The 27,921-nt window shown below is 46.7% G+C and overlaps 1 protein-coding gene across 1 annotated transcript in view; it reads left to right on the top strand.

The window, feature by feature from the left end:
• Positions 1-27,921, top strand: part of LOC144103229 (parafibromin-like) — a 136,705-nt gene that overhangs the window by 74,061 nt on the left and 34,723 nt on the right. The window contains exons 11-12 of the mRNA XM_077636006.1: positions 4,279-4,366; positions 15,723-15,860. Coding sequence (XP_077492132.1) covers positions 4,279-4,366; positions 15,723-15,860 — 226 coding nt within the window. The remainder of the gene's footprint in view (positions 1-4,278; positions 4,367-15,722; positions 15,861-27,921) is intronic.

Below are 27,921 nucleotides of genomic sequence, written 5' to 3'. Positions count from 1 at the left end.
TATTCCAAGTGTTGAATAGTTGCATGCCCCTGCTTTTTCGTACCTGAGCCAGGACCAGTGACGTGCAGTGACATTCCAGCCCGGTTCATGCAACAGTCTTGTGGGTATGCTCATTTTGTATAGATGTGGAAAGAAAAAGGAAAGGTTCAGTATGTGTGATTTCGGACATGAATAATCTTCCTTCTCCTAGATAGGCATGTGCATCTCCATTTTGCTGCCAAGTGCTTCATCTGTGGCAGGAAAAATCATGGAAAGCTCATGGGCCAGAACTAGTATGTAGTGCAGCTGTCTACTCTGGGAAGCTAGTCAGAGGTAGTACAGAGGTAAACTCCTTCAGTGTCGTTTTGTGCTGCCAGTATGCTTCGCTGCTTTCCTTATCAGCTTTTAAGCTGTAGCACAGAATGACATTGGATGTGTCTGGAATTGTGGCAGACACTGAACACTGAGGGAATATCTGGGAACTTTGTCATGGAAAACAGATGCCCCCAGTTGCAGACAGGGGAAACGGCAGGCTTCCTCTTGCAGCCGCCGGGATCTTTAGAATGTGCTGCCACTAGGCTTTACTGTCAGTACAGGTGCACCGTCCACCCATTAGCATGACTTATGTTTAAAACTGGCAGCTCGTGTCCATGTGTTTTAAGAAGTTGTGCAGAAGGCAGCTCCAGCACAGTGGTGTTGCAGATTGAAAGGGCTCTAAATAGTCTGCTTGCTTGCTAGGTGTGCGAATGTCAAATTTTTGGTTGGGAAATACCTATATGTGTAGTTCAAACCAAAGACAAATGCTTTTTCACACAACACAGCTATGAAAAGAAGCAGAGACACTACAGACAAATTTTGTTTTCACTCATCATCAGTATAATTTGCTATACACCTCATGCTGTGCTGTTTCAGCTGTACATGCAGTGGTGGAAGTGCTGTGCCAAACTGTGCCAAATGGCAGATCGGGCTGCATGCAGCTACAAAATCTAGGCTTTTGCTCACTTTTGCTGCACACTTGCACGAAAAGTAATTGAAAAACTTTGGTGAGAATGGAACCAAAACTGAAGCTGACGCTTTCAAATGTTGGCTGCACGGTTCTTCCACGAGTGTCACAGAGAGCAGGGACATAGAAATATTTCGAATATGTGAATAGAATCTGCTACTCGATTTCAGTCCCACACACATTTTTGTTTGAAGAATTGGAACAGGTCGGCATCTGAAAATCACAGCCTCTCCTGCTCCTCCGAACTCGCGGTGAAAAATTGTAGCGTTTATAAACAGCTGGCGCTCACTAGCAAGGTATGCATGAGATGGTGCATGTCATGTGCCTTTGCGGTGTGGCTGATCACCGGCACGTGGCAAAAACACTTGCATTAGGGCCAGGCCTTGCATGCAAAAAATTCTTCACTGTTGAGAGCCGTTGTGGCCATTCTAGTATTCATGGACAGAAAACTGAAGTGCAGCTGACAATTGGCCGTGAATGCACTAACGAAGAATGGGCAGCAGTGCTTGTATACTGTTTTTGATGCGGCTGCTTGCATAGGATAGCAGGGGCAGCTAAGCTGCCCCTGTGGCCATTCTCAGTGCTCATGGATCAGAAAACTGAAGTGCAGCTTACAATTGGCCGTGAATGCACTAACAAAGAATGGGCGGCAGTGCTTGTATATTGTTTTTGATGCGGCAGCTTGCAGAGGATAGCGGGGGCAGCTAAGCTGCCCCTGTGACCATTCTCAGTGCTCATGGATTGGAAAACTGAAGTGCAGCTGACAATTGGCCGTGAATGCACTAACAAAGAATGGGCGGCAGAGCTTGTATACTGTTTTTGATGCGGCAGCTTGCAGAGGATAGCGGGGGCAGCTAAGCTGCCCCTGTGACCATTCTCAGTGCTCATGGATTGGAAAACTGAAGTGCAGCTGACAATTGGCCGTGAATGCACTAACAAAGAATGGGTGGCAGTGCTTGTATACTGTTTTTGACGCGGCAGCTTGCAGATGGTAGCAGGGGGGAGCTAGGCTTCCCCTGTGGCCATTCTCAGTGCTCATGGATCGGAAAACTGAAGTGCAGCTGACAATTGGCCGTGAATGCACTAACAAAGAATGGGCGGCAGAGCTTGTATACTGTTTTTGATGCGGCAGCTTGCAGAGGATAGCGAGGGCAGTTAGGCTGCACCTGTGGCCATTCTCAGTGCTCATGGATCGGAAAACTGAAGTGCAGCTGACAATTGGCCGTGAATGCACTAACAAAGAATGGGCGGCAGTGCTTGTATACCATTTTTGATGCGGCAGCTTGCAGATGGTAGCAGGGGGGAGCTAGGCTTCCCCTGTGGCCATTCTCAGTGCTCATGGATCGGAAAACTGAAGTGCAGCTGACAATTGGCCGTGAATGCACTAACAAAGAATGGGCGGCAGAGCTTGTATACTGTTTTTGATGCGGCAGCTTGCAGATGGTAGCAGGGGGGAGCTAGGCTGCCCCTGTGACCATTCTCAGTGCTCATGGATCGGAAAACTGAAGTGCAGCTGACAATTGGCCGTGAATGCACTAACAAAGAATGGGTGGCAGTGCTTGTATACTGTTTTTGACGCGGCAGCTTGCAGAGGATAGCGAGGGCAGTTAGGCTGCACCTGTGGCCATTCTCAGTGCTCATGGATCGGAAAACTTAAGTGCAGCTGACAATTGGCTGTGAATGCACTAACAAAGAATGGGTGGCAGTGCTGTATATTGTTTTTGATGCGGCAGCTTGCAGAGGATAGCGGGGGCAGTTAGGCTGCCCCTGTGACCATTCTCAGTGCTCATGGATCGGAAAACTGAAGTGCAGCTGACAATTGGCCGTGAATGCACTAACAAAGAATGGGTGGCAGTGCTTGTATATTGTTTTTGATGCGGCAGCTTGCAGAGGATAGCGGGGGCAGTTAGGCTGCCCGTGTGGCCATTCTCAGTGCTCATGGATCGGAAAACTGAAGTGCAGCTGACAATTGGCTGTGAATGCACTAACAAAGAATGGGCGGCAGAGCTTGTATACTGTTTTTGATGCGGCAGCTCGCAAAGGATAGCGGGGGCAGTTAGGCTGCACCTGTGGCCATTCTCAGTGCTCATGGATCGGAAAACTGAAGTGCAGCTTACAATTGGCCGTGAATGCACTAACAAAGAATGGGCGGCAGTGCTTGTATACCGTTTTTGATGCGGCAGCTTGCAGATGGTAGCAGGGGGGAGCTAGGCTTCCCCTGTGGCCATTCTCAGTGCTCATGGATCGGAAAACTGAAGTGCAGCTGACAATTGGCCGTGAATGCACTAACAAAGAATGGGCGGCAGTGCTTGTATACCGTTATTGATGCGGCAGCTTGCAGAGGGTAGCAGGGGGGAGTTAGGCTGCCCCTGTGGCCATTCTCAGTGCTCATGGATCGGAAAACTGAAGTGCAGCTCACTCTCTTCTGACTGATTGAAAGCAGTACGAAAATTTTGTGACCACGCAGTGGCCGTGCCATGTTGGCTCTTGGTGGCCATCAGTGCATTGGTTTTATGCAAGGCATAAAATCCTGAGCAGCATTTGCTACGCACTGATAGTAGGTCCATTGAAGAGCGAGGAAGTTAACTCCTATGACAAGTGCACAGTGCTGCCATTTGGAAATTAGCAGCTTTTCGCCACGAGTTCAGATGAACAAGAAATGCACAATTTCTGAATGCTTAGGAGGTTTGAATGGCAAATACTTTTTGCAGACTATTTCAAGCTTCTAATATTTGCACTTTCTAGCTATTAAGCATTATACTTATCAGGCTACAGTGCTGTAAAGCTAACAACTAGTGAGCATGTGTTGGGCTCTTTTCTTTTAAGAACCACAAAGGCCATGGTACTGGAAGGACACAGTTTGCTATCATGACAATGAGCAGAGAAAATTGGAATGACTGTGTGCACACTGACCTTTCATTATACGAATGGCAGTTAGGCATGGCATGGCGCTCAGCTGTGCCCTTTTGTTGGTTCTGTGGCTGCTGCTAACATCTTTGCTACAGTAGAGCAGAAGAGGTACCCTGTGCTTATCCACGGTCCTTGCGCCTGAGCAACAAAGGGCGGGCTCTTGAGGTTTATGTCTGGGCTGTGAAACTCACGGCAGTGGAGTTGCTTGCTAAGGTAGGTGCTCAGGGTGTGTTCATGCAGGCTTGAATTTTCACGCTGTCTTGCTTCTCCTGTCTTTGATGCCCATTTACATCTCTGATGCTCAGGACAGTGGGGATTATTTGCAGTGTGCTTCGAGTGCTGTTGGGGCATGCTCATTGACACCCTTGAACCAACCCCTTGTGCAGTGTCGCGGAAACCCATCATCATCATCCCAGCAGCCACCACCTCGCTGATCACCATGTACAATGCCAAGGACATCCTGCAGGACCTGAGGTGAGAAGTCTCATGGGGAGGATGTCGGCCATAGGTTGTCACATGGCTGCCAAGAAAACTGCCAGCAAACAGCACCTTTCAGGTGCTGTGGGCCTGCTGGGCTGTTTGCACCTTGTGCTGTCATGTGGGAAACTGGGATGACCCGATTTTTGTCTTGGCTCTTGTCAACTTATTAGGCTAAGGTGTGATGCTAGTGTAAATGCACAGCATTGTCCACACATGCTCTGCATGCATGCTAGCATTGTGACCCAAAAGAAATGTGCACGACATGCATGGAGCTTTTTGTTTCTAAGGCCAGAGCTTGAGAAATACGAAATAAGGTAGCGCAGTCAATGACTTAAAATTTGGAGAGGTCGAATAGTCAAGCGTGATGAACTTTTTTATCCTAACTTTTTCGTGGCACCTGAGCCGCTGTGGTGACTCAGTGGTTATGGCGTTCGGCTGCTGACCCAAAAGATGCGGGTCCAGTTACGGCTGCGAATTTCGATGAGACAAAATTCTAGAGGCTTGTGTACTGTGCGATGTCAGTACAGAACCTCAGGTGATCGAAATGACCGGAGCCCTTCACTACAGTGTCCCTCATAGCCTGAGTCGCCTTGGGACGTTAAACCCCCATAAACCTAACCACAAACCATTTTTCTTGGCACTATCACATGTCCGATAGAGGCAGTTTGTAAGAGCGCCTGAAATTTTGGACTCATCGCAAGTGATTGCTTGATTCTTCGGACTCCATTTGCACTCGCTGCGGCACTGCCGTCAGTAGTCAAGCCACCATATAATGTGTGTAGTGGAGCCTCGTTAATTCAGATTTCAAGCGGAATTCAAGCTCAAAGGGAGCCTCTTGAATGGCAGGGCTGATATTCTCTGTGAGTTTGCACATTGCGCAGGTGTGTTTGTGAGCTGGTATTGTTCTCTGACGTCCACTGCTAGAACTTGAATAGTAGTAAAATTTCATGGGGATTATCTGTGCAAAGTTCTTTCGTCTCTGATACGTGAAGATGCAACATTGAAGTGTATTGGAGGTGTACAGCTTCACTGAGACAGGGAGCAGAAGAAAATGTTGGTAGTTTTCGAAGCGAAAAGCTCGTACCTGTGACAATATGCACTGCATCTCCAACTGTTGTATTGCAGGTGTTTTGATAACTGGCAAAACACCTTTCATTATACGCCAGGCACAGTTGAGTGCACACAATTATGTATATACAGTCGACGACCAAAAATTCAGAAGCCTGATTTTTTGGACATGCTTGATTATTCAGACTTTTTCGTGGCACCGCTACATGGCCCATAGAATCAATGTATAAGAGCACCTGAAATTTCGGACACATCGCAACTGACCGCTAGATTTTTCGGACTTTTCGCACCCGCCACCAATACCCAAGCCGCCATATAATGTGTACAGTGTAACGTCGTTAATTCAAACTGCAGGAAAGGTTTTAAACTTGATGAAACGAAACGAAATTCAAGCTCAAAGGGAGCCTTTAACTTGCTATGCGGAAATTCTGCACGAGTCGGCACATTTTGCCTTTGTGGTTTTGAATTCGTACTGTTCTTGAATGTCTTCCGCCGCACGAACTTGAACAGTAGTCAGAGTTCACGGAACTCATCTGTGCCGAGTCTTTTATCCGGAATACGGAAACAGCAGCGAAGTGCCGGAGGGGCATACGGCATCACGGAGACTGCGAACGCGGGAGGAAATGGTGGAGGTCAGCATACCCACGGCAAAAAGCACTGCAACCCTGACTTTTCTATCATAAAACTGTAAATAACTGGTGTTTCAATTACAGGCAAGATGCCTCTCATTATACGCAAGCCACCGCAAAGTCCGTATCGCCGGATACGATGCCTATTTTGGCCCTAGTCGCTAGGCCTAATGACGAAGGCCAATGTCGACGGAGCGCTTCCTTCGGCTGTTTCTCGGTTTTTATTGTTTTGCCATCTTCGCGTTCTCATTTCGGCCGCATCGTACTGCGGGCGCAGCGCAGTTCCCGCATTGGCATGTTTGCTTTCACATTTAGACTTTGTCTCAACCCATGCGTTCACCGGTGACATGCCGAGGACAGCACAGCCATACCGAGCTCGTGAAAGTGGTCGCCGCCTGTCGTCCGTGCACATGTCGCATGGTGAAATTTAATCATGAGGAGCTTCGGACTGTGTGCAATACAACTTGACACCATCTTCTGTCATTTTGGTAATAAGTTTGGGACTTTTTTCGGTGAAATTTGATTTTCCGGACGGCTTGATTTTTCGGTCGTTTTCGCGGTCCCTAGAGAGTCCAAGAAATCGGTCGTTGACTGTACCGCCAATCTCGAGATTGGTTTTTAGCTTAGTCCTGATTGCGAATGCTGTTTATGTCAGGTGTGTGTCAGTTCTTTTTTATCCATGTCACCATTTTTTGCCTTCTTGTTTCGGGCCCTCTGAACAACGGGCAGCGCAGTTCCTGTAGTGTGGGTTCGCTTTCGTGTCTGGACTGTGCTCCAGCTCGCATGTTCGTCTACAACGTGCCGGTAGAAGTAGTCATCGAGCGCCAAGCTTGAGCGGTCACCGCTGCCCATCATCTGTGTACACAGCACGCGTGGAGATAAGAGTCATGTGCAGCATCAGAATGTGCACAAAACTACTGACCCCTTTTTTATCATGCTAGCAATTAGAAGTTGCCATGAAACGATTTTTACCAGGAGATTTGTTTTTTCGCATTTTTTCACAGCCCTTAGAGAGTCCAAAAACTTGCTTGTCGACTGTAACTCCTCAACAGCCCTCTGATGCTTAGGTACTGAAAACATTGATAAGAGTTATGAATAAGGCCCCTAGTTTGCTGTGATTTCATGAAAAGTCGCGGATTGATGAATTTTTTGCAGAATTGTGTGTTAGCAGCTTCACAGTTTTTTTTTTATGATATTGCATTTGTGGACATTGGCAGGAGTGATGGACTCATGGAAATGGGACTAATTTAATCATATAACTTCTCTTGGAACATATAATCTGGCAATGAATGAAGTTCTGCTGGTGCCTTGACACGCTTGCTTCCCCATTCATTGAAGAAAGCTACATCAAGCGCTGCAGTTCTTGCAGCAGCACACCTGCAAGCTCCTGTGGGATGAGTCACGATTCTGGTGCATGTGAAAAACATGGTTTATGGTTTATGGGGGTTTAACGTCGCAAAGCGACTCAGGCTATGAGAGATGCCGTAGTGAAGGGCTCCGGAAATTTCGACCACCTGGGGTTCTTTAACGTGCACTGACATCGCACAGCAGACGGGCTCTAGAATTTCGCCTCCATCGAAATTCAACTGCCGCGGCCGGGATCGAACCCACATCTTTCGGGCCAGCAGCCGAGCGCCGTAACCACTCAGCCACCGCGGCGGCTCGCATGTGAAAAACAATATTACTGCTTTTGCATAAACATAATGTGATTTTTTTTTCTTGAATCATCTCCAGAAAATACCTCACGTTATATTTGGAACAAAACTGTGAATATAGCGTGAATTTTTTTTTTTACTGTTTTTGAGATACCCACAGTGCAAGGTAATGCCAACTTCTCAACGACTTTGGGCTGTTGAGTCAAAGCACGTGGCCATTTCTGCGTGAAGGGCTGCATGCGTCAACGTGTGGGAGGCTTCGTGCGGCATATTGCAGATTCTTTGTTCTCACTTTGCAGAGTTCTGAATTTTTTGCCACAGAAAATTGGGGCCTTCTTTATGAATTTACAGGATTTCATCACTAATGGTCCCCTCATTGCAAATATTTAATAAAAAAACTGGAAGATTTATTAAGAAAAAAATTTTGGTTGTGTGAAGGTACGAAATTTCAGATAGTTTGCAAATAGCATTTACTGTTTAATTACCTGGCACAGGACAGGGTTAATTGGAGGAATACTGGAGAGGCTTTTGTCCAGCAGTGGACGTAGTCAGGCTGCTGCTGTCGATGATGAGTTTGCATGCAACTGTTCATAGTACAGTAGAGCCAACTTATAGAAAGCAAGACGTGCTGTTCATTCGTTTTATCCAGATGTATGGAGTAAGTGGACTGGTTGCAATATAGATGACACCTGCAAAGCAGGCTTCTGTAGTGTGCTGATTACTCAATATCCACGAGTCGCCTTAGGACTGGCCAAGTTGTGATGCTAATTGGAACGTTTTCATAACACGGCCCGTTTCTACTTTGGTTGGGAAAAAATGTGAGCATCACGTGTGCCGTGGTGAAAAGGACAAATAGCACCGTGTGTTTAGGCCTATGGTGCAAATATCAGTCAGACACTGAATCTATGTGCCTCTGCCACGGTGGCTCAGTGGTTATGACACTCAGCTGCTGGCTCGAAAGACGCGGGCTCGATCCCGGCCGTGGCGGTCGAATTTTGATGGAGGCGAAATTCTAGAGGCCCGTGTACTGTGTGATGTCAGTGCATGTTAAAGAAGTCCAGGTGGACGAAATTTCCGGAGCCCGTACTATAGCATCCCTCATAGCCTGCGTCACTTTGGGACATTAAACCCCCATAAATCAAACCAAACTAAGCCAAATCTGTACTTGCAGATATGTTGATTTCTGTGTCTACAGTGCTTAGGTTCTTTCTTGGCTGAGCACCAACCGGTGACAGCCTTTCACGGGAGGTCACGTTGACGTTGTGCGCGATGGGCAGTGGCTGTGATGGTCAGTTTTCATGCGCAGAAAATGAGAGTCAATTTTTCGGCCAAATAAAGCGCAAGGGATTCATTGCAAGAAAGAATACCTTTTCGGAAAGCTCATATGCAGTGGTAATGCCCGTGAGGTGCAGCTGTCTATCAGTTCTTCATGCGCAGATTTGACTACTTTGTCAAATCTGGGCATGAAGAACTTATAGGCAGCTGCATGAAGAACTTATAGGCGGACGGAGGCACTCGGCAAAGTACAGTGGGATGCGTGTACCAATCTGCACAACATCGTTCAACAGCCCACATCCCCAAGTTTCGGTGAGGATGAGTCCACCGACATCAAAATTTTGCCATGCCGAAGCCGATGTATTGTTCGGAGTAATGTACGGCATGTGGGCCCCGCTCGAGGCAGGAAAAGTTTTTTGTAGGTTTTGTGCAGCTTTTAAGAGTGGGTAGTTTGCTTGCCACCTCAGATGGGTGCAAAGGCGATGAGCGGCTTTACAAAACAAAATGCTCACTATGAAATGGCCAGTGGTGTTCAGTTGAATTTCAATATATGTATTCCTTCATTAAAAATGAGACATCAGATTCATAGCCTTCTCTGGGAACTTCCATGGGAAATAGTCATTTCTTTGTTATATTCAATGCTTTGTTGTAATGGGGCTTGACTGTTTAATGGCATTCATGAGGTGCCTTGTGGCTGCAGTTAATTGCTGTAGTGCCATTTGCAATTAACGGGTTAGTTTGCTACAACGCATTCGCGCGTGAAATGCAGTTGCCCCACCAGCATTTTTCAACAAGAGAACTTGTCCTGCCCTCTCTCTGCCGTGGATCTTTGTTGCTTATGCGGAAAAGCACAGAAAAACTGTTCCTTTAGCAACAATTTATTCATAGCTTCTTTTGTGCAAAGGCATCATTTTTATTGAGTGACCCTGTTTGGCTAGTGTCTCTTGGCTATTGTTTCCACTTGCAAAGCAAAAGCCGTTCGGTTATTTCAAAATGGGTATAAGGGGAGGCACTGGTCTCAATATGAAAATTTTTATTATTAGAGATATCGTAATGAATTTAGGTGTGTATATGTATTTTTTTCTCTTGTTTTCAGAAATATTATTAGTTTCACAGTGATGCCACTCTTGCACCAAATTTGCCATTCTGCACCAAACCAAATAAACTGTTCCATCCTGATAAAAATGAGGAAAACTGCACCAAACTGCTCCAATCTCACTGTTTTCAAATTTGCCGGTGCCGTGCGCCATCTATCCAGGTGTACATAACTGTAGTTCTAGTCGCCATTTCAAAATGCTTAGGTCTGTTGAAGCCCACTTACAACCTTTGTCCGTAATGTTTCGAGACTGATTTATTTCTTCTCTAGAAATGATTCCCTAAAACAAATGTTGGTGCGTATGTATAGTGCCATCTTTTCGGTCTAACCTGAGCTATTTATTTTAATTGCTGTGTCAGCTGCTGGATGGCACTACATGTAGAAAAATAAGTTGTCACTAGTCGTCTGCGCATTCTACTGTGAGCGAATGTGGAGAGATGGACGTCCACCTCGAACAGCGTGTAAACATGAAATTCTGTGTAAAGCTTGGCAAGACGGCCACACAGGCGTATGAGCTCGTTCGTGATGCTTACAGCAACGAGACATTATTGCCGGCAAGAGTTTTCGAGTGCGAGAGGTTCGTTTCGGGGAGAACGTCGGTGGAAGACGATACAAGGCAGGGGCGCTCTTCAACCTCATGGAATTAAAACAACGTGGCTCGGATCAGGGAAATTGTACAGCAAGACCACACCATTACAGTCCGCATGCTATCAGATGCTCTTGACATTAGTAAGACAACATGCCACCAAATTTTGCGTGAGAACTTAGGGAAGTGAAAGCTGAATGTCAGACTTGTGCTGCATTCCCTCACACAGGACCAGAAGGGCATCAGTGAGTACTGATTTGCTTTCCGAGGCAGAGAAGGATGCTGCATTCGTCGACAGTGTTATTTCTGAAGATGAAACATGGTGTCTTCAATACGATCCTCAAACAAGGAGGGAGAGTGCTGAATGGCGGTCCACAAGCTCTGCGGCGTTGAAAAAGGTGCGGTGACAGAAGACCAAAACAAAGACGATGCTGATAGTTTTTTTCGATGCTAAAGGTGTCATACACCACGAGTTCGTCCCACAAGGGCAGACGGGTAATCAGGATTTTTATATCCGTGCGCTTCAACACATGCGTCATGCACTGCGATGCTGTCGTCCTGACTGATGGGCATCTGGACAATGGAACCTTCTCCACGATAACGGAAGGCCGCACATTGCTTTCAGCGTGACAACATTTCTCGCCAAGCACAGCATTACTGTACTTCCCCATCCGCCATACTCGCCTGGCCTCTCCCCATGTGATTTTTTCCTGTTTCCTCGTGTGAAGAGAGCCCTGAAAGGTCGCTGGATGGGGAGCGTGGAGGCCATTCAACACGCCACGACAAAGGAGCTGACAGCTCTGCCAAAAGAAGCATTTCCCAACTGTTTCCAAGACCTCAAGAAGCATTAGAAGCTGTGTATAGACTTCAAGGGACACTATTTCGAAGGGGTGCTGCACAAATGATTTCAATGTTAAATGCATTTGTTTTAATGAACTCAGTCTTGGAACTTTACGGACAAAGGTTGTATAATGAACATGGCTGTTTCTTGGCATTCGTTATGTCCTGAAGTTTTCAGTAAATGCACTGATAGAAACTGACATCGCAACATGGATTTGCATAATGTACCTCATTTGCCATAGAAGCATGAGCCACTTTCAGTCCAGCAAAGTTTTAGCGTGCACTTTTGAGCTGCTGCCCGTTTCTCTTTCGCTTACAAAACACAAGCAGTGCAGGTGTCGAGATGGAAGCCGATCAACTTCCTTAGGTCTGCGTGTCTTGTCTACTTTTTGTCGGCGTGATTCTCACTGGCCGGCTGATTAGGCTTAGCGTGAGTCAAACAATCAAAGGTTGTGTTTAGTTATGACGCAAATTTAATTTGGTGGTATCGTTAACACAGGCACATATGGCAATTTCCACGTAACGGGCACATCACATCTGCCAGCGCTGACATGCGACAGCTTGTGGGCAAAGACCGCACGGGGCCGGTGGCAACGCGTAGACATGGTTCTGCGCTATATGCCTTCGAAGTTTTGGGCTGAGTAAGTGGTTATTCGTGTACAGTCAAATTGTGAAAATCTCACAGCGTGGCCGACAACAAAATTTGATGTGAGGCTTGATCTACCCATCCGCTTTAGGCTAAAAGCCATGCAGGTGCGCAGGATTGGCGGCAAGCTTTTTCTGCTCTATTCTGCTATTTTTCTGCCTTTTCTGTTTCATTTCAACTTGAAGGCATTCGTGATCGATGCAGACAGCTCGGGCGATATCTAGTGATGCTGACAAATGTGCTCCAATACAGAATGGTATCACATCACTCCGCGTTGTTCGATTAAGGTACAATCAGATCTTTTATTGCCCGCTATGAGATGGAATGAATATTTCGCTGTTTATTGGCCGGGAGGGTGGGGCATAGGAAAGGACAACAAGCGCATTAGCGTGCATCGCTCTGCTCCATCCCATAAGATTCGTGCCTAAATGGTGTAATTCTTGGCAGGGCGAGGCAAAAAATTTCCAACTAGTTGGAACATCGTCATTCTACCCACTTGAGCTGCTGCATCCGCTCGAAACAGTTATTTGCGCTGTGGTGGCAGAAATCACGAGCGCTTGCGTGTGCATGTGCAACAGGCTTAATCGGGTAGCCTCGCAGTGAGCTCAAAGTGTGTGCTAGACAGAACAGTGCAGGGCTCACATGGAGGGTTTCTTTCCTGCTTTGTGTCGCGTACGTGTACATCATTTTCGCATTCTGTGCAGAAAATTTTTGACGCTCATGTAGTACATTCGCAGTAAAGATGGCGACCGCGAGGCACATTCTTGCACGCGGGCTTGTGGCCTCTGCATCGTCTTTGCAACCAAGCACCGCATCCGGGGACATTCAGTATATCTGAAACCCAGTGCCATACATCATGCAGGGTTAGTGCAGGCTTTGTGCACACCAGGCATAATACTCGAAGACGATGCTTCAGCAAGCTGTGGGACTGATCATGACTCAAGGATATGTAGGCAATGAACCTTATAGCGTTCGACCGAGGAAAGCACAAGTGTGCAAGAAAGTATGACAGAACTGGCTGACATTACTGAATAACCGGAAACGATTGAATGTGGAGCAGATGTAACAAGGAAAAACGAAAAGCATCAGCACATTTGTTCTACTTTGCTTGCGAGTTTGCTTGCTCTTCAACTAAACAGTGTATGACATATTTCGCAAAGGTGACTCCTCTTCATTTATTCTGCATAAAACTGAATTGAAGATATCTAAGGTGCGACTCTGTGCCAATAATGACAAACGTAATGGTAGAGCGCATCTTTACGTTACACTCAATCTTTCCCAACATTGCTTGTCAACCTTAGGTATTTGGAAACAAAAAAAATGTTAGGGTTTTAACACAGTTAAACTGAGTAGATGTGCGAAAGCATGATTGGCTCATGGTTCTGCTTTGCTGGGTTGTCAGCACGTCTGGCGACGATATTAGACTCAGTTTAAGCTCTGATCGAGGTTAAGCTGATCTGATCTGTTCATGCCACAAATGGAAGTTGACAAAGACTACTATGTGCAATGCCCAGCTCGAGATTGTTTCGCTGTCTAACACGAGGCGTGATCCACTGCGGCGATAGCATTGTGCTCTCGAGCAGCGGCCAGTGAATCTGATCTGTAAGTGCCGTTGCGGGTTCGAATCTCAGTCACGGCAATAATTGTTTTGTTTATTTATTAATTCAAGGTCAAGGCTCCAGCGATGGCCCAACTTTTTTAGCATTGGTTGTGAAGTAGAGTCTAAAATTGCATGCTCCATAGTGCTTCTAAATCAATTTTATTGCTCCAGAGTGCTCCATACTGCTCCAAAATTGACTTTTCTCTGCTCCAAAGTGCTCCAATAGGAAATTTTAGTGCCCCAAATATTATGGGATTTTACCAGTAGCATCGCTTGTTTCAGTATATCTCTGAAATAATAACTGCAATAAGCAATAACCAGCAAAAACTGAAGCCTAATTAGGTCATTTCTTTCTGGTCATTAAGACACTTTGTCTTAATATTTTTTGGTTCCGGTTCAAATGAAGCTGCAGCCAGTGATCTGCTATGCAGAGCTCCGCTATTTATATTGTTATCGAGGTACATTATCTTATAAAAACGTTCAGTTATGTGAAAGGATTGTAATTGTAAAACATAATTGGTGACATTATTGTTCACAGAACTTGATATTGTCACGTAGTAGTGACGGCAGTCAGGAGGGATGAAGACGGACAAAGTTCTTCTAAAATAAAACTTTTATTGGGTTGACTTGCACCCACAATAGACTGGATCACTCGGTGGTGGCAAAGTGAGAAGCGTGCTTGGGGATCGTCGAACAGAATGCCCGCTGCTGTTGGCAGCGCTCCACTTAAAGCTGATAGCAAACTTTCGAGATAAAGCGTGCAAAGTTACTAGAACATTCTGGAACAATGTAGAATCAGCTCTGCCTGAATGTGATCAATTCAGATAAATCTGGTTGCGTCTTGCATCACAAACAAAGCGATAAAGTGGCATGGCGGCAGATTTGAAGAATGAACAAACACTGCAAAGATTCGCGGTAATATGTTCGACTCTGCCGTGAAAAAATAGCATAGCTTCATAGCTTAGTTCTTTCTGAATTCAACGATATAAGATTAATTGAGCTTGCGTCATAAAAACATGATGAAAACTTCCGTAAGGCTGGTTGTGCCAAAAATATTCAGTTGAGAAAAGGGCTTCAAGAGGGAATATGTTTGACGTGTTGGTTACACTGAAAGCATTCCATGGCAACTACAGGATGAGTTGAAGACAGGACAAGTGCATTTTAAATATGCATGCCTGGCATTCAGAGGCCGTAGAGGCCTCAGAAAATGAGGAAATGCGGATGATCCAAGAGCATTTTGCAGTAGGGAGTAATACTGGGATGTAGAGAAAAGTGCCAGCTTTTGAACAAGGCCAAAATTGGGGCATTTGGGGATGTAGTTGCGGGAAGTGACGGGAGCTAAGTTCTGTTGCATTAGCTCCAAATTGCCATTTTGACTCTTCAGAGGCATCAGATATGTCATTTTTTAGTTGTTGGAGATTGAATTAGACCTTGAAACTTTCTAGTTATGTGCTGTAGAGTATACTAAATCCAGATGTGCTATTTCTGAAAAATTAAAATTTTTGCATTTTTACTATTTCACATGCATCTGTAATCATGACTCAATTTTGTGTGCTGTGTTAATTTTTTTTTTCTACTATGCCAGCTAAGAACATATTACATTAACGAGTCTGAGGCATTTAATGCTGTTTCTTGTTCCTCTGTTGTGAAGTCGTCACGTAGTACTTACTTGTGGTTTGCACATTGCCTTCTTCATTAATGCCTGGGGCCTGAGCTGTTTTCAACCATGCGTCCATTCCGGAGTTGTGTACCCATCTGGGGATATGACATTGCAGGTGGCACTATCTATTGTGTGTGGTTGGTTATTCCAGCTACCTGGATGATGGAAGGAGTGTGTAGAGCGCTGTGCATGATGTGAGGGGAGCAGGCAGAGCTGAGGGAGTCTTTGCTCTATCTAAGTGCTGTGAAGAGGGGCGTGCCACAGTGGTGGCTGACCTGTGGCCTCCCCTGACTAGGTTTATCAGCACAGATGAGAAGAAGAGCCAGGGCTGCAAGCGTGAGAATGCAGTGCTGATCCAGCGGAGACACAACCGGGGTGCCACTGTCTGCTATCGTGTCATCGACAATCCCTCTGCCCTGGCCCCTGAGGACTGGTGAGCCATATCACTGTCACCACTGGCATGAATTGAAATGTGAACCATTATACAGACTCTTATTTTAGTGTGTTCCTAAAGGCTATGTGTCCCATCTGAGTAGCAGTAGATATAACAAAGCAAAGGCCTTGTGTATCATTTACTATGAAAATGGCTCATTGCTTTTAAGGTTTTTGCTGTGTGAGTGGCGCTTGCTGCTATATTAGCCAATGTCGTTGATTGAAGTTTTTGTTATTGATGACACTCACATAAAGTGTGCTATCAAATGCCAAAAGAAATTGCAATCTTAGAAAAACTGGAAGGAAATGTTTTGTGCTATGCAGCAAAGTCTTTATATATAATTTACCATCTTTGCACGATTGTAAGCCAACTCGAATGTAAGTCGACCCCACATATCACATTTCTGAAAAAAAAAAAAAAAAACAAACTTGAAAGTCGTTTACGCTTGGCCTTTAATAACAGAACACGATAGCACTATCCTGCAGCCAGCCGTTATCGGCTGCTGCGCACAGGAGCGCCTGTGTGCACATTCCAAAACAAAAATGTATTAGTCACTGGACTACTCGTCCACACTTGCGCCATCGTCTTCACTAGTGCTGCCGTCATGATTGCTGCTGTGGTCCCACAGATTGTCGTTCTAACATCGTCATGCAGTGAAATCTCGTACTTCGCAAACAGCCACATCAAGACATCGCGTGGAACAGCCGAAAATTTTGCCTCGCTGCAGCTGCCACACCTGTATGACCTGTTGCGAACGTCAAATTTGTGGCCGGGTACGCTGTTCGTTTCTTCGTCATAAAGAATGACAGTGATATTGAATGTATAGCCGTGAACGAGCGCCGGACCTACCGGACCCGGAGCACAAATGATGACTGCTGAAGCGCTGCATTAAATACTTGTGAAACGCGGCCGGCAGTAGTCAAATGTGTCAGAGCCAAAGAGAAACTGTGTAAGCGACATCAGCTGTTCTGTCGGCTACAGCGGCCCTTCCATTACCTCGAGAGCCGAGCGCGGGGCTGAAACTAAACAAAAAAAAACTTGGACAACGCCTATTAAGAGTAAAACACGAATGCATTATCGGGCCGCCGGCGCTGGCATTGGAGTGGGCTGGTGCCAGTTTGCTGTTGATCGACAGCCACCATCGGCTGCCTCGTGTGGGGTGGGGATGCCGGTTCTGCGTGTTGATATAGCAGCTGCTCAAGGCCAGCGCCAAGAGCAATGCGATGGAGCCACGCAGCAAAAATGAAACCACACTGTAGCATGCCTGATATCTCGTTTGTCTCGCATTTATTTATGGTTCGATGCTTTTATTTCGATTTGAATTTTACCCCCCCCCCCCCCCTACTTCGGATTTTCAAATTTTGAAAAATGGGTTGACTTAAACTTGTGTAAATACGGTAGGTATTTCTGCAGATGTATTAGAGCAGGGGTTCTCAAACTTGTTCCGCGGGCTGCTTTTGTGGGTTCCGTAAGCACCCACACTGGCCTGTACCCCATTTCTGGCACACTTCTGGCGGGCATGTGCGAAGCATATGCAGTACCTGGTTTGTTGAAACGAATTTCAGAGCGCTAGCTCTTCTTAGCTCATTACTCAGTTTCGTGCCATCTGCATCTTGGCATCTGTGCAGTGTGCAAAGATGCTTTGCGCCAGTACGTCACCGTATGTTGATGTTGTGACGGGAGTGCCGGTGGTGGTGGCTCGTCTGGCAAACTTGGCAGCGTGCCAAGACACAGCTGTGCCAGTGCACATATGTTTAGAATGCCGGCAAGGTGGTGTGGAAGGGGCATGGTGCACAAGGCGGCACTTGTTACGTGCACTCGTGCGCACGGACTGAAAGTGTGGGTCGCGCCTTCGAGCTAGCCAAGCCCAGACAAGACAAGAAAAAAATAGGGTGCTCATCTCATCATGTGTTTCTTTGGGCGTAGGGGGCACTGGGGCGAAGTTTTGCCGCTGGCGAGCCTATGTTGTCTTGGAAGGCCAGTGTCTGTTGAAATTAGGAAAAAAATGCTGAGGCCTTGCTGATGTTGTAGAGGGGAGTGGCAGAAAGCCAGTGAAAGCCAGACGAGGCGTTATGTGATTCTGTGCGCAGTCCGGCCAGTGGAGTTAGTGAATGCAGGGGAATGTTTCTTGTGACTACTGTAATATCCTGAGTGTTATCACCCCGCCACCACCTGAAATTCATAGAAAATGTGGGGTGAGCCATATGTCTCGGTGAGCAAACAAAAAAATGGAAAATCTTGAAAATATGCATTTTTTTTTGCATTTAGCGTAGCTTGACAATGCACTTAAAGGGGCCATGACAGCCTATTTTCACGCATACCCTGCTTATAGCATTTAATTCTCAACACATTAAATTAAATTTTCCTTAAGTTTCATTTCATTCTATTCAGAAAAATTTAAAAAAAAAACTTTTTACGTTTCTTCTGCGAACTGCTTGCTAGTCTGGCAACCTCTGATCGCTGATGTCACAGGGGCATACCCGCCCCGCATCGTCTGCTGTGCGCTGTTCAGGTGCTTGCATGCACATTGTAGACGGCGGTCGCTCGAAAAGTTTACTTTTTTCAGCTTATCGAAATAAAATGCATTTTCCGTGTTTTCTTTTCGGAAGCCTTCAGCTTAGTACAGTATTTACACGATTTTAAGTCGACTCGAATGTAGGTCGACCCCCCAAAATCACACGTCCGAAAAAAAAGTTAACGCGAATGTAAGTCGACCCCTCAAATCGCATGTGCAAAAAAAAAACAGCGGTGGACGTGCTCAAAAACGAAAATTTATTGCATAGATGGGCTATTCATCCTCACTTGAGTCACCTTCAGTGGAACTGCCATCGTCGTCGTCACCGCTGCGGTCCCACAGCACATCGTCCTACATAAAAAGCCTGCACCTCCTAAATGACCGCACCACGACATCGCGTGGTACGGCCGCCCAAGCGGAGATACCCACCTGCACATAGCCGCCAGGGAGGCTCTCTTCACGCGCCCTGTTGGCGTAAGTTCCCGCCCTTCCACCGCCAGCCACTCGTTATACTCATGCCGGAACAGGAGCAAGTCCTTGAATGGCTTGTTAATGCCAACGTCTAGCGGCTGCAGCTGCCCCATCAGATCACCGGGAATCACCAGCATATCTGTATGTTCTTTTTGTAGCTCTGCCTTCACTTTCGTGGTAAGGTGGCCACGAAATGAGTCCAGCACGAAGAGGTTTGGATTGCGATCTTTGAGGGGTGCCCTTGGCCTCAAAAGCCACTCCCGACGGTACCAATCAAAAACTAAGTCATCCGTCTAAAAGCCTTTTTCATTCACTCGCACAATCACACCTTTCGGGAACATTTCCTTTGGCATACTGTTTCTTTTGAAGATAATGTATGGTCAGAGCTTTGTGCCATCTGCCAAGCATGATAGCATAACAGTGAACCGAAATTTCTCGTTTCCTGTCGTGAGAAGCTTAACCTTGCGAGCTCCCTTCGTGCTCACTGTTGTGTTGCTCGTCATGTCAAAGTAGACGGGAGTCTGGTCTGCATTGCTGATTTGGCCGAGCAGGTATTGCTGTGAGTTGTGGAGCTTAAGGTAGTGTCTATGGAAGGAGAGAACTTTCTCCTCGTAAGCAGCAGGCAGGTTCTGGCATACACTAGTGCGCCGACGAAGACAGAAGCCAGCCCTCTTCATAAATTTCGAAGCCCAATCCCTACTGGCTTTGAAGTCTGTTCAGAGTATCCCAGCTTTCGCAGCGAAGACCCGGGCTTGTTGCGTGATCATTTCGCATGTCACTGGAAGGGACCGATCGCGTATTTTGGTGACATACGCTGCAAGCATGACCTCCAGCTCCAGAAAGCTTCCCGACTTCTGCCCTCAGAAACCTCTTCGCTTGGAGTCGCAGTCGAAAATTCTGTCTCGCTGCTTCCACCACTCCCGCACCAACCGTTCAGAAACGTAGAACTTGCGGCCTGCTGCGCAGTTGTTGGCTTCTTCGGCGTAAATGATGGCCTCCCTCTTGAACGCTGCAGTGAATGAGCGCTGAATGCTTTTCGAACCTGGAGAGCTCGTGGCGAAGCACGTGGCTGGCAGTCCAGTCAAATGCACCAACTCCAAGCACCACCAAACAAAAAGTGATCGGTGTCAGGGCTTGGGCTCTTCCAGCAAATATCGGCATTCCCCAAAAGCGCCGCCGTTACGCGTTTAATTGTCTAGCCACCGTATTACGCAATCAACTGAAATAGTGGCTTTTCCATCAGCTAGCAACACTCCCAGGCACTAGCGCAGACTCCGCGATTGGTACAGAGGCCTTTCCTTAACTATCAATACTCCCTGGAGTGAAATGAAATGAAATTGGTTGTTGGGGAAAGGGAATGGCACAGTATCCGTCTCAAATCTCGGCTGGAAATCGAGCTGTAAGGGAAGGGATAAAGGAGGGAGTGAAAGAAGAAAGGAACTGCGGTAAGCAGCATGAGGCGACTTTTTTCCGCTGCACTGCCTACCAAAAGGAGTAAACCATCTACAAGTACAAGAACTCGTCCAATACAGACTATAAGTCAGCAAAAACCGCTCTACTTGAGCAAGACCAAATCTGGGGAATTCGCCACAGAAAAAATTCATCGCTGGGGAAGAAAGCTCCTCAACCGCCGGACAAAGATAAAGCTAGTCACCTGTGCATTGAAGACGTGGTTGAGTTCCCTCCTCTTCCACCACGCCGAAATGTTGAGCCACCTCCCGTAGCGAGTACACAAGTGAACACTCCACGGCAGCCACAGTATTCAATCTGGAACCACCCACGCGAAGGATCTTTTCGCCAAAACTCCGATACCAGTTCTCTACTGCGCTCGCTTGTTGAGGCTGTCCGCGCTTTCCTGACACCACACTCCTCGCCGGTGGCGAAGGCCATCCTAACAATCCTTGATTTCATCTCACCTCTTCTCGCACAATGGCAGTAGCGGTCAATTGCCCAGCTACTCTCCCTAGCGTGCAAAGCATACGTAACAAGACCACCACCTTCCAATGGAATACCTGCAGCCTTCGTTCACAACTGTCTGATTTCTGATTTCATTTCATTTCATTTTATTACCTTAAAGACCCCTCGCGGGGTATTACATAAGGGGTGGCTATACTGTTCTGAACTCGATGTCAGGTGCTGACATCAGTAAAGTTCTTTTAGCTGTACAGAAAGACGTCACCTCCATTCCACAACCTATATCTGCCGACTCACAGAATGAATATGTTGCAGCCACTGTCAAGATCATGAACCTGTCCTTCAAAGTGATCGTCGGGCACATACCCCCGCATGTCAACTTTGACGTCCACTGCCTTCAGGATATCATACGCAGTACCTCTGCGCCGTACATCATAACGGGAGACTTCAATGTACATCATTTTTCTTGGGGAAGCATCAGATCAACAGCCAGAGGATGACAGTTATTTGATTTCGCACAGTGCAACAATTTCACTTTCCTCAACAACGGCCAGGCAACTTTTTATCAAGGTGCAAGATCCAGTGCCCTTGACATTTCGATGATTTCTGCGCATCTGTCACCTTCACCAGCCTGGAGTGTCGACATAGAATCTCATGGCAGAGATCATCTACCTACATACAATGAAGTTGGTTGTGCTTTCTTAAGTTCACAGCGGCATGTGGTATGCTACACGATTTGGGAAGTTTTCGCTAATACAGTTGAAAAACTGGACCTCTCAAACCTTGATTATAGAAGCTTCATTGCTGCTGTAGCACGTGCTAAAATGTTCAGCACTAAGGTTGCAACTCTATCAGAAGTGCACTCAACTGTAGATGCTGAATACGAACGACTTTGAGCAATTCGCCGCAGAGCAGAGAGACGAGCAGGCAGAACAAATTATAGAGAAGACATCAGCTTTTCTAGGCTTTCACAGAAACATGTTCAACGTCATTTGGACAAGCTGGCAAGATGGGAATGGCTATCCTTTTGTGCAAAGCTTGATCCCGGAAAGCGTCTTTCTATGGTATGGAGCATTGTACGGAGCCTCAGTACTCAGCCCGCTTCACTAAATCCTTTTAACTGCGTAGCCGTAAATGCGAATATTTCTCGTCTCGATGCAGCGGAGGCTTTCTGCTCTGAGATCACTGCTCGATTTACAACCATATCGGTGCCATTGTCTCTCCAAAGTTTCACCCCTTCACCTAATACTGCCCTCCTTGATGACCCATTCACTATGAAAGAACTTCATGTGGCTTTGGCAGCTACACATAAAAGATCGTGCCCAGGACCCGACAGCGTAAGCTACACTGCCCTTCCTCACCTGAGAAGTAAAGCCGAGGTTCAGCTGCTCGCAGTAACACCTTCTGGGAGACCGAGACTTGAAACGTGTTGGAAGCGTGCGCGTGTGATACCTATCTTCAAGCCTGGAAAACCATCAATTGACTTAAACACTTGTCCCATTGCGCTTCTAAGCTGTGTCGAAAAACTGATGGAGAAAATGGTGCACTCCTCCCTTACATAGGACCTAACGAACAGGGGAATTTACCCTTCAGCCATGTCTGGTTTCTGATATGAACGCAGCAGCATTGACAACGTTATTGCCCTCATAAATTGTGTCAAACGCAGCAAAACAGAGCGGTCTATGATCATTGCTGTTTTTCTTGACATGAAGGGAGCCTTTGACAACGTCACACATGAAGCAATTCACTCAGCTTTAAAATCAGTTGGCATTGGTGGACGGATGTGTAACTGGCTGTGTGACTATCTGCACGAAAGATCGATTTTCATGTCAACAAGTGAAGGTGACACAGCTCTGCATCAAATATCTCGCGGAGTTCCTCAGGCGGTGATTTTAAGTCCAACCCTTTTCAATATCTCACTTGTTGGCTTGGAAGAATGCTTGCCTCCTACAGTTGAAATATCCGTTTATGTCGATGGCATCTGTACTATATGGCGTTCTGGATGCAGCAGGCGTTTTGTGCATGCCCAATTACAGAGGGCAATAGGCTGCATCGAAGTAAGCGCATTTTTAAGTAAGCGCGGTCTCGTCATGTCGCCAGATAAAAGCTCAGCAGTTGTAATTTCGATGCGCGATCTTTCACACTGTGTACTGAAAGTTGCTGGTACCCCAATGCCATACGTCATAAGCCATAAATTTCTAGGGGTGACATTTGACAGGTCACTGTCATGGTCCCCAGGTGTACAGCAGCTTAAAACCAAACTCTGCTCTTATGCCTCTATCTTCCGTATGCTCTCCACTACTGGAAGAGGCTACTGTACACCTTCATTACTACAGCTGTATGGTGCCCTGGTTGAAGGCCTCCTACGCTACAGTCTCCCTCATATCTCTTCAGGTTATCTCACAAACAAATATCTTACTCCTTGAAACTGTGCAAGATAAGGCCTTGAGAATCTGCCTCGGCCTTCCCAAGAACACCTCCACAGTGGGTACTCTAGCAGAGAGCAGACGTCTATCTGCATCAGCACTGCTAACCCAGGAGTTACATCATGCCCATATGCCCATATGCCCATATGCCCATATATGTACCCCACCATCCACTCGCAGCATACTGCACAGAGGAAGTTTCCCGCCTTCTCCCACCACATTACCAGCGCCCTGTTATGACCTCCTCCCCATCTTACACAGCATGGCAAATCAAGACAACAGTTCCTGGCATCAAAAGAAGAACAACGACCCTCGGTCCTGCACTTAAATATTTTGCTCTTGAACACATTTATGGATGCTACAGTGCGCACCATCACATCTACACTGATGGCTCTGTCACATCTGTCTCATGAGCGATTGGCATCTGGGTTCCATCAACGTGCACCTCAATTTCAGTGGCACTCAATCACCGCACCTCGACTACTGCTGCTGAGCTGGCCGCTCTGCGAGCAGCATTTACTTACATTCTTAAATAATCACAAGCAGCATGGGTTATTTTCAGTGACTCTTGTGCTGCATTACAATCTATAAAGTCATCAGGCAGCCTTCAGGAGCCGATCATCGATGACTTTAACAGATTCCACTCTGAGGCCTGTGAGCTTGGCCACCGTGTTGTGCTGCAGTGGTGACCCGTTCACTGTGTCCTTGCGGGCAACATTCACGCTGACGGTGCAGCGACGGTGCATGGCGACACCTCATTGCTCCTACCTATACCATTTCATCGCAGTGATGGCGTGAGTCTTCTAGCTAAAAAATCCTGGCAGATGCAATGCTCTTTGTGGTGTGATCCGCAGCATCAATATAAACCCCCTCTACGTATCGACCCTACTTGTGACTTCCGCATGCCACGCAATATAGATAGATGGGATTGAAAATGCCTCCATCGAATTCACCTGGACATTGCCTTCACTAAATCCTATTTACATAAAATTGGTGCATCGAGTAGCCCTCTGGGCCCTACATGTGGTGTGCCCGAGGATCTTCCACATTTCATCTTCCGCTGCCAAGTCTTCAACAATCATTGCAAGGCACTTTTAAGTGCTTTAGGCCTCTGACAGGACGGCGCAGGACAAAAGCATTTGCAGTGTTTTTAAGAGACACGGGTTGGTGGACATTCTTTGACAATCATGTGTGTGTGTGTGTGTGTGTGTTTGCGAGTGCATGAGTGTGTTTGATTTCACCATTCACCCTTTATTTTTCGCTTTTCCTCATTTTATTCACCATCCTCTTCTCAAATCTTCTCTTCTTTCGCCCTCACCTGGAGTAGCATGCCAGGCAGACCTCTCCTGCTCCATTAAAGTCCCTCCTCTCCTCCCTCTGTATGCTCCTAATCACCAGCCCAGGATTGCAGTGGAAACGTGCCACAACGCAGAACAAGACAGTGTTATCTGCTGCGTGGCAATTTTCAAAATCCCGCCAAATGCCTTCGCATCATCGACTACAGTGACGTCATTCCTGCCAGCCGATATAAACCAAGCGTCGTCACAAGGACCCTTCAGTGGGCTCGGAGACAGCATAGCGATGCGGGTCACTAAGGTCTACCGTTACTTCATTGTGCAGACCTTCGCATTCCTGGCCGGATACACCTTACACCTTCGACGAAAGTGCCGTCCAGCACGCGCCTAATCACTAGCCCAGGTTTGCACTGGAAACGTGCCACAGTGCAGAACAAGACAGTCTAATCTGCAGCATGGCAATTTTCAAGATCCCGCCAAATGCCTTCACATCATCGATTACAGTGACGTCATTCCTGCTAGCCGATATAAACCAAGCATCGCCACAAGGACCCTTCAGTGGGCTCGGAGACAGCATAGCGATGCGGGTCACTAAGGTCTACCGTTACTTCATTGTGCAGACCTTCACATTCCTGGCCGGATACACCTTACACCTTCGACGAAAGTGCCGTCCAGCACGCGCCTAATCACTAGCCCAGGTTTGCACTGGAAACGTGCCACAGTGCAGAACAAGACAGTCTAATCTGCAGCATGGCAATTTTCAAGATCCCGCCAAATGCCTTCACATCATCGACTACAGTGACGTCATTCCTGCTAGCCGATATAAACCAAGCATCGCCACAAGGACCCTTCAGTGGGCTCGGAGACAGCATAGCGATGCGGATCACTAATGCCTACCGTTACTTCATTGTGCAGGTCAGTTGCTATCCGTCTCTGTATGGCAAGAAAACTGGAGACCATTGCCTGTTGCTGTTTCCGTGCCCAGAAGTGCTCATTTCTGTGATATCTGAGTGCGCTGATGTCGTGAAAGTGTTATTACTAATTATTACTTAAGTGTCTTAATGCATTTATATATGTTTTACTGTTAAACATTAAGGCTGTTGTACTTTCGCCACATCGCAACAGTGAGAAAATTTTGGCCCAGAAAACTGTGAAAATGTTTCAGGATTCCCATCATACCCAGTACTTAAATGTAACAGCTAATATTAGTTGGTCGAACTAGATAAAGGTACGCCATTGTTGGCCAAGTAACGTTCGTACTCAGCTAAGTGTGAGTGTTCTTCTGCGCAAGCTTATTGCTCCTGAGAAGTAAAAATTTAGAGAATACAAGCAGCATATGTACTACGTTCGTCTACGGAGCGGAATATAACACTGAATATCACACGTGCTTAAGTATCTTTCCCTTCATCCATGGCGATGTTTACTTATTGAGAAGTAATAGATCTTAATAGTTGCACGATTAAGAAGACAATTGATTTTTTTTTCAGAACAGCGAATTATTATGTGGAAGGTTCTATTTTCAATACCTATGTTCCAAATATCCTTAAATTTGTGTTTGTATAAGACTAGCACAGACGATAATTACAGTGCTGAAGAAATCTACATTCCCTCAATATTCCTCGCACACACCTAACCGCGCTCACACACAGTGATCTGCAGAGTATTCGCAGCGACTAATTCCTAGTTTGCATTTCAACATGTAAATTATTAACTGCAGAAGATCCTAAATTTTGGTGACCAAAATACTCCTTTCGCATGGCCAAGCTGTCATTTTAAACAAGTGGCACTCGCGTTCAGATTCATTTGCGCAGCGTCACACGATTAACTTCACTGAAATTGGCTGAAAAAATCACCCTTTCTTATGCTGTAGTCACCACTTCGCACACTTTTGCGTGCGCTCCCACACACCCTGAGAGCGTGTGGGGGTAGTGGTCTTGGTCACAAGGGAGATGCCCTCGACTCAGCGTGGCAAGCTCAGCCGGACACCAGCTACCAAGTGACAAGGGGGTTGGTCGTTTGGTGCCCAGCTTTCGCCGGTTGCAAGCCAGGGAATGAGTCGGAGCCAAAGGTTCACAAAACAAAACAAAGTTCATACAAGAAGGAGACGATACACAGGATTTCACAATCAACAGTACGAGCACATACAAAGTTATTTACAAATACAATGCATCTCGTGCAAAGTAACCATAGGGAGAAATAACTATTCGACAAAATCTTTGCACCTAAAGTGCACTAACACAGAGAGAGACAAATAAACAAAACACAATTTGTTCACCGCACTGCGACAGTCCGACGATCTGAGGACCATGACGGGGCCGATCCGCAGACTGGTGTACGTTGCCTCGCTGGTCCTTGGCTGGGCGAGTGGTGTTCTCCCAGGAGTCGAGCAGGCGCGCTTCTCAGAAGCTTGAATGGTGGCACAGGCCAACCGACAGTGGTTGAAGCCCCTTATTTATAGGCGCAGTGTGCGTCTGCTTGTTCTTTGCGCCAAGCGCACATAGACGCAGCTCCAACTGCACAAACTCCTCCTTCTCGCGCTGGTGCGCGCGACCCCATTGGTCGAGCGCGGAAATCACCATCCAGAAAAATCTAGGTCATTCTCGGCACGCTGAGACATCGACGCAGGAGCAAAGGGGAGAGGGAATCACTTTAGCGTGGACAAGGTTACCCGCTTTCTGTCGATGAGCAGAAACTTCTGCGACATTCGAGAAATCGACGCCGCGCGCGGCCATGCTTCCCTCGGCGCTGCGTCGACGAGCTGAGTGGCAGCAGAACGCGCAAAGCTACGTACTTTTCGGGGGTCCTTCCCCGCTGTTTTTGTTTTATTTTACCGCGCGTGGGCGCGTGGGCGCGTGGGCACGGTTGCTTAAGCGCAGCGCCGGTTTTTTTTGAAAATGCGCCAATTTTGTGACACTGCTTCTTCCTTTAAGAATATTGTTCAACAATATTCACAAAACACAAAATTCATGCGCACATGCTTGCACTCACAATATATATGACAAATGCTGGAATACATACATTCAATCATGTTCTTACATACATGCCACTTCACAATAATCACAATGCACTTTAACACATACCACAACTCGGCAACACATTAACACATCCTTCCAGAGAGGGAGCGCACAAATACGAGGCGTACTTTAGCCGATACTTCCACCTACACTTCCTACTTGCGCTTCCGTAATGCGCGCTTGAGGACCTGCACAGTTGCCTTTTGTCGCAACAAGTGTCCCTTTGACTCACGATCTTTTTCTCGGTCAACCTGGGCTTCTGTTTCACCCCACCTGAACCCTCCAGATAAACTTGTCAACTCGGAAAAGAATTGTGCGCTCAGGCATGCACACACAAACAAGGCAGTCGATGGATTCCAGGGCACCTTCATCAAAGCACACAGGCTCACAATATTGACCGGTGTGAATACCCTCTTGGTCACTTTC

Source organism: Amblyomma americanum, chromosome 9, assembly GCF_052857255.1.
Source record: "Amblyomma americanum isolate KBUSLIRL-KWMA chromosome 9, ASM5285725v1, whole genome shotgun sequence".
In the NCBI taxonomy this organism is placed as follows: Eukaryota; Metazoa; Arthropoda; class Arachnida; order Ixodida; family Ixodidae; genus Amblyomma; species Amblyomma americanum.
Note: the sequence above shows the minus strand (reverse complement) of the source record. Positions and strands in the feature narration are given on the sequence as shown.